The 5,904-nt window shown below is 34.9% G+C and overlaps 1 protein-coding gene across 3 annotated transcripts; it reads left to right on the forward strand.

Moving 5' to 3' along the window:
- The first annotated feature begins 2,697 nt into the window (after positions 1-2,697).
- On the forward strand, positions 2,698-5,419 carry LOC147532487 (DUF4228 domain protein). Of its 3 annotated transcripts, none has more exons than XM_086651057.1 (4): positions 2,698-2,943; positions 3,401-3,687; positions 3,861-4,030; positions 5,061-5,419. In XM_086651057.1, the coding sequence occupies exons 2-4, from the start codon at positions 3,438-3,440 to the stop codon at positions 5,169-5,171; spliced, it is 531 nt and encodes a 176-aa protein (XP_086507183.1). In that variant the 5' UTR covers positions 2,698-2,943; positions 3,401-3,437; the 3' UTR covers positions 5,172-5,419. The 3 variants fall into 3 exon arrangements, with proteins under 3 accessions (XP_086507183.1, XP_086507185.1, XP_086507184.1); XM_086651059.1 differs by having other exon boundaries at positions 2,724-2,943; positions 3,408-3,687; XM_086651058.1 differs by lacking the exon at positions 2,698-2,943 and having other exon boundaries at positions 3,119-3,687.
- The last annotated feature ends 485 nt before the right edge of the window (positions 5,420-5,904 follow it).

Below are 5,904 nucleotides of genomic sequence, written 5' to 3' on the forward strand. Positions count from 1 at the left end.
AGATTTAGACGTCCAACTTGAGTAATGGTAATAAGATAAGTTTTCAATGCATTAATTTATGAGTCAAAAGTGGGGTTTTATGTCACTTTTGAATAATTTGATCCTTCCTTTAGTTAAAAGTATAAAAATCAGCCTCCAACCCAACAAAATCGATGCAGCTCCATTGTTTTATCTTTTAAGTTTTAAGCCAGTGGGTCTCCAACTTAAATCCTTTTCTAAGATTCCGTAAAGACATTTCCTCTCGTGGTTGCGGTAACTCATCAGATAAAGCCATAAAGGGATAAACGATAATTTAAAAAAATGAACCGCAGTTATAGAAAATATAATCGTGATTTCTTATGATGGTCTACAATTATTTACAAATATTCAATTATTTACTATGTCATTGTTATATTGATCACAATTTGCATTTGTTTATTAAACTTATTTTCTGCTGATATTATGTGAAAGAACGACAGTAACATAACCAGTTCACTACCAATATTTTGGAACTTTGAACAAAATCACCAACTGTTGAAATTTGAGAAGAGAGACAGTAGTTACAATTCCACTGATGAGTTAGTTATAATTTCATCCAACACTTAATGTTCACAGTTCTAGTGCGGTTGTGTTTGATTCAGGATTCAGAAAGGTTGTTCATTTTGCACTACAACTCAATAGCTCAACCCAAAATTATGAAAAGTTTAGAAGCTAATGTTTTACTTTTCTAAACTTAACTTTCGCACGAGGGCTGCAATTTAGTAAATTGATTATTAAAATATGATAGAGGAGAATTTGTCATTTGTAATATGTAATATGTAATATATAATATGGAGTATATTAATGTTTGTCTCTATGGGTTGGTGGCGCTTATTGCTTTGGTTGACCGTAATGCTCTTTTCGCTTTATAGTTCAGATTATAAAGAACTGCCAACTAAAGATATTGCTTAAACACTCTAAAGCTTATAATTGATCTAATAATAACAAACATTGGACAAGTACAAAAGAATAGAAAACTACCTTGTTAATCTGTTATATGCAACTCGATCACATATCGATATACTTTCTTTCAGGAATTCATGATACGGTTGAATTAGAGATGAAAAAGATTTTAACGAATGAAAGTCAAATTTATACTTTACAGTAGAATACTTCATAGTAGATTTGCATAAACTATTTTATCTTTATTTCTTAATTCATGATAATTGAACCCAATTTTTCTTATTGTTTCTAAAGTTTAGCTCCTGTGAGTAGGGTCGTTTTGTTTTGATATTCATAAACTCCCTTAATAAATTAATGCGATACTTCGTATGGAAAAATTGGTTAATCTCAGTCCGATTTGGGTCCGTGGTCGGCCATAACTTTTATCTAGCTAATGCACGAGTCCACCTTGGCCCTTGCTCAACTATGTCAGCCATCAGGCTAGAGTCAACAAGTTCTTCTCCTCCATGCATCTAAGCAAAACTTGTTCTCAATTTCCTTAGTTGGTTCCAGGTTAGCAGATTAAGGTCGCCTCTAAAGACGCGCTATCCTTTTGCTCTAAGCTTATGCTTCTTTTGGCACTCCTCGTGGGCCTCGGATTGCTCCAATCCGTGGGGCGCAAAGAGGGAAGAATGCCCAAGAGGTTGAAGAGATATTTTAACCAAGGTCAGTAAGATTAGGACCAATAACACCAAAACAGAATCTGTGGATACTGTTACAAAAACTACAACTATTATTACCCATTATATATCCCCGTACGGGATAATATCAATTCGGGTCGGTCGATTTGGGTAAGTGAAATCTCGAGGAGTTTTTATCTATGAATTAGAACCTTGGATCATGATTCGGGAAATAATTCGGGATCAAGATTGACGCTCAATTACCTTTTTTTTCACATAAAAGTAAGAGTTAATTCTTATATGGCCCCCTACTTTGTGATCAGCTTCCTTTATGGCCCCTTTTTTTCGTAAATTCAAATATGGCCCCCTATTTTCAAGTATATGTCAATACTACCCTTCCTAATTCTAAATTTAAAACATTTCAAAAAACTTATTTCCACCTCACCCCTCTCTCTCTCCACCTCATCTCTCTCTACAACTCACCTCTCTCTCTCTCCAATTCACCTCTCTCTCTTCCAACTCACCTCTCTCTCTCTCTCCAATTCACCTCTCTCTCTTCCAACTCACCTCTCTCTCTTCCAACTCACCTCTCTCTCTCTCCAACTCACTCCTCTATCTCTCCAACTCATCTTCTCCGATTAAAGTCGCCGGCCGGCAACCTCCAGAAAAAAAAAAAAAATTTCCTCTCATCTCTCTCTCTCTCTCTCTAAAAACTCCGGCGAAGGGCCCCTTCGCCGGAGTTTTTAGAGAGAGAGAGAGATGAGAGGAAAAAAAAAATTTTTTTTTTTTTTTGGAGGTCGCCGGCCGGAAAATTTTCCGGCCGGCGACTTTAATCAGAGAAGATGAAGGTGAGTTGGAGAGAGAGAGGAGAGAGGTGAATTGGAGAGAGAGAGGTGAATTGGAGAGAGAGAGAGGGTTGAGTTGTAGAGAGAGATGAGGTGGAGAGAGAGGGGTGAGGTGGAAATAAGTTTTTTTAAATGTTTTAAATTTAGAATTAAGAAGGGTAGTATTGACATTTACTTGAAAATAGGGGGTCATATTTGAATTTACGAAAAAAAGGGGCCATAAAGGAAGCTGGTCACAAAGTAGGGGGCCATATAGGAATTAACTCTAAAAGTAACCCCAGTTTTTTTTTCTTCTCTTACCCAACTTTCCTTACAAACTTCATTATACTCATTCTCAGCTTATATAAATTCACAAAAATCCTCTCTCTCTCTCTAAAATCTTTTTCTTTCTTCTTCTTCTTATTCATCGTTGTCAAATTTCTCTTTAAATTCTACTTCGTTTAAGTCGCCATGAAAGGTTGATGATCGCCTTCAAACACCTCAAGTTCAAACAGAGAACTAGAAAGAATCATATTCTGGTAAATTTCATCTAATCATATTATTACTATTCCAGTTTATCTAATCCGTTCTTCTATTTTACTTTTTTTTTTGTGTGTTTTGATGATGATTTCATTTTCATCTCTTGTTTCTTTATCCTATTCTGCGATTTTAATTTCATTTCTTCATCTTTCTTCTTCATTTTTGATCGATCAGTACTAGATCAAGACATTTCGGAAGATCCTTTTCATATCCGTAATCGAAATCGGTGATCGTATTTATTCAATGAACAGTGAACTGTTTGTTCTTCAGTTTCAAAGTTTTAATCGATCGTTTTCTTTACCTAAAACCTCTTTCTCTGTCATCCAGAGCTTTAATTATTGATTTCACAGAAAGAGATTAATACTTTGTCAGTTCTGACGCTTATTTTTGTTTCGTGCAAGTAACAACTTGTTTTTAGAGAGAGAAACTAATCAAATTCATAAGGCCTTTCACTAGGTAGGAGAAAAAATTCATAAAGTTTTAGAGAGAGAAAATGGGAAACTGTCAAGCAGCAGAAGCAGCGACAGTATTGATTCAACATCCAGGAGAAGGAAAAAGAATAGAAAGGATTTATAAATCAGTGAGTGCAAAAGAAGTAATGAATTCAAATCCAGGTCATTACGTTGCTCTCATTGTCATCTCAAGATCTGAAACTGGAGGAACTCCATTAAAGCAGTTAAAGCTTATTCGCCCTGATGATACGTTACATATCGGTCAGGTTTATCGTCTCGTCAGTTTTGAAGGTAGTAAACTTTGAAAAAACATTACTTGTATAAATTCTAGCATCTGGATCTGAATCTGAATCTGAGTCATCTGAATCAATTCAGAATCTCGTATTTTATATCTGACTTAAGAATTCAAACACAACCTAAGTATATACTTAATTAACTTGATAAGTTGTGACTAATTTTGGCAGAGGTATTAAAAGAATTTGCTGCAAAGAAGTGTGTGAAGTTGGGGAAATTGCTGCTTAAGGATAAAGAATGGAACATGGGAGACAAAGGAAAACATTTACGAAGAGGAAGAGAAGGAAGAGATTCTAAGCAATCATTGTCAACGAAAACGGAGACATCTACTTTGGTTAAGGTATGGAATTTCACATTCTAGAAATGCAACTAATTGGTATATCAAAATGATGAAAAAAACACGTAACTAGAAAAAACCCCATTACCACTAGGAGTAAATTATCTCTTGGGCAGGTTATGTTAAATTTGTAGTCATCTAACTCAAAACTAATTGGAAACCTAAACATTATATACTTAGTTACTAGATTACACTTCTGATGTGGGACTATTCTGTTTATGAGAGTTGAGAGAGGGTTTTTATGTGATTTAGTGTGGAGGTTATATTGTCTTTATCCGGGTTGGACAGGGGGGTGTATATTCTAATCTTTTTGTTTGGTAATCAATCTTCAAGTCCATTAGAAAGCATCTTTCTTCTAGGGGGAAGGTGGTGAGTCTTTTAACTAATAGTGTGACCACTAAAAAATATTTGTAGTCCCCACTACCAGGATTTTAATCGATATGGTGTTCTCAATCAAACATAATCAATTTAAATACAAAAAATGTAGAATTAAAAATGTTTCCATGTCTTGAGTAACCATAGATGGAGCAGACAGAAATTTACTATGTTCTAGATTGGTTAGGTAGTTGTTACCGATTCATTTCCTGCAAAATAGTGAAAACTTATGATTTACTGGTATAAGAGTTGTAATATGTTTGTCTTTCTACTCCAGTCACACTTTTAACTAAAAATTGTGAAATTGATTTCAATTATGTTTCTCTCTCTATGCTGGAGAAACTATGTTTCGAATTGTCGACAATCCTTTGTTGGGGCAGTTAGAGGTTTACTCTTCCACCTTAGAGGTCAAGGGGTCGAGACAAGCTTACTATATGGAAAAAAAAAACTATGCATTGATTCTTATTAAAAGTTATAACTTTTTGTGACACCATTATACTAATCACTATTGTTATGAGCACCATAGCTGATGTGAATTTTTTACATTAAATGTTATCTTTGTTAGTGAAATCCCACACAAAAGCTGCAACTTTTTGCGACATAATGAGTATAATTAGTAGGATGATTAAGTATAAAACAATTAAGTTAATGACTACAGGTAGAAGAAGATGTTCAAGGACAGGTAGAAGGTAACAGCAATAGAGGTGGAAGGCAACATCATTATCAGTGGAGACCAGCATTAGAGAGCATTTCAGAGATTGGAACTTGAACCGGCCTTTTCCCTCAAACCCACAATTAACCAGCTTCTATAAGATTCTCTCAGGTTTCAGTCTTTGTTTGGCTCTTCCTTCCATGTATTCAATCAAAACCACGAATCCCTCTCTCTCTCTCTCTTCACTTTTTCTTTTGAAGTTTTTGAGTTTGAAAATATATTTGATGTAAGAATTGATGATGATATCCTCAACTCCTCTGCTTTACTCTAGCCTAAGATGCAAATATGTACCCAGATTACATAAATACTTCTGGTCATCAACATTACTAGTCTTTTTTTTCTTCTTCCTAGTGCCCAAGTCTATCCTAGGAGAGATCTAATGTTTCGTGTGACAATAGTCGGACGAGATGGCGATCACTAATTAAGAATATACTAATGTTTAAGCCACTTCCACTCGTTACTAATTTGTTTTGAGTTAGACACTGAAGCTTTATCACAGGATTTAAAAATCACACTTGTTACACACTGTCCCAAAAAAACACGTTTAATACTGATCGAGAACCCACACATGAAGAGATGTGTCGAAATAATCTCACAAGAACAAGAAAGTGATGAAGTAACAAAAAATATAGTTCCCACATGAGAAAAGGTCTATCTAACAACGAAGAATATAATATTTAGGTCATCTTCACTCATTGTCAATTGATTTCGAGTTGGATGACCACAAACTTAACAATAATAAAGAACTTACAACTTTCAATATCCTAGATCGTGTTTGGCTAAAAACTAC

Source organism: Eschscholzia californica, unplaced genomic scaffold, assembly GCF_041429995.1.
Source record: "Eschscholzia californica isolate CP2 unplaced genomic scaffold, dmEscCali1.0.p SCAF_6, whole genome shotgun sequence".
Classification (NCBI taxonomy): Eukaryota; Viridiplantae; Streptophyta; class Magnoliopsida; order Ranunculales; family Papaveraceae; genus Eschscholzia; species Eschscholzia californica.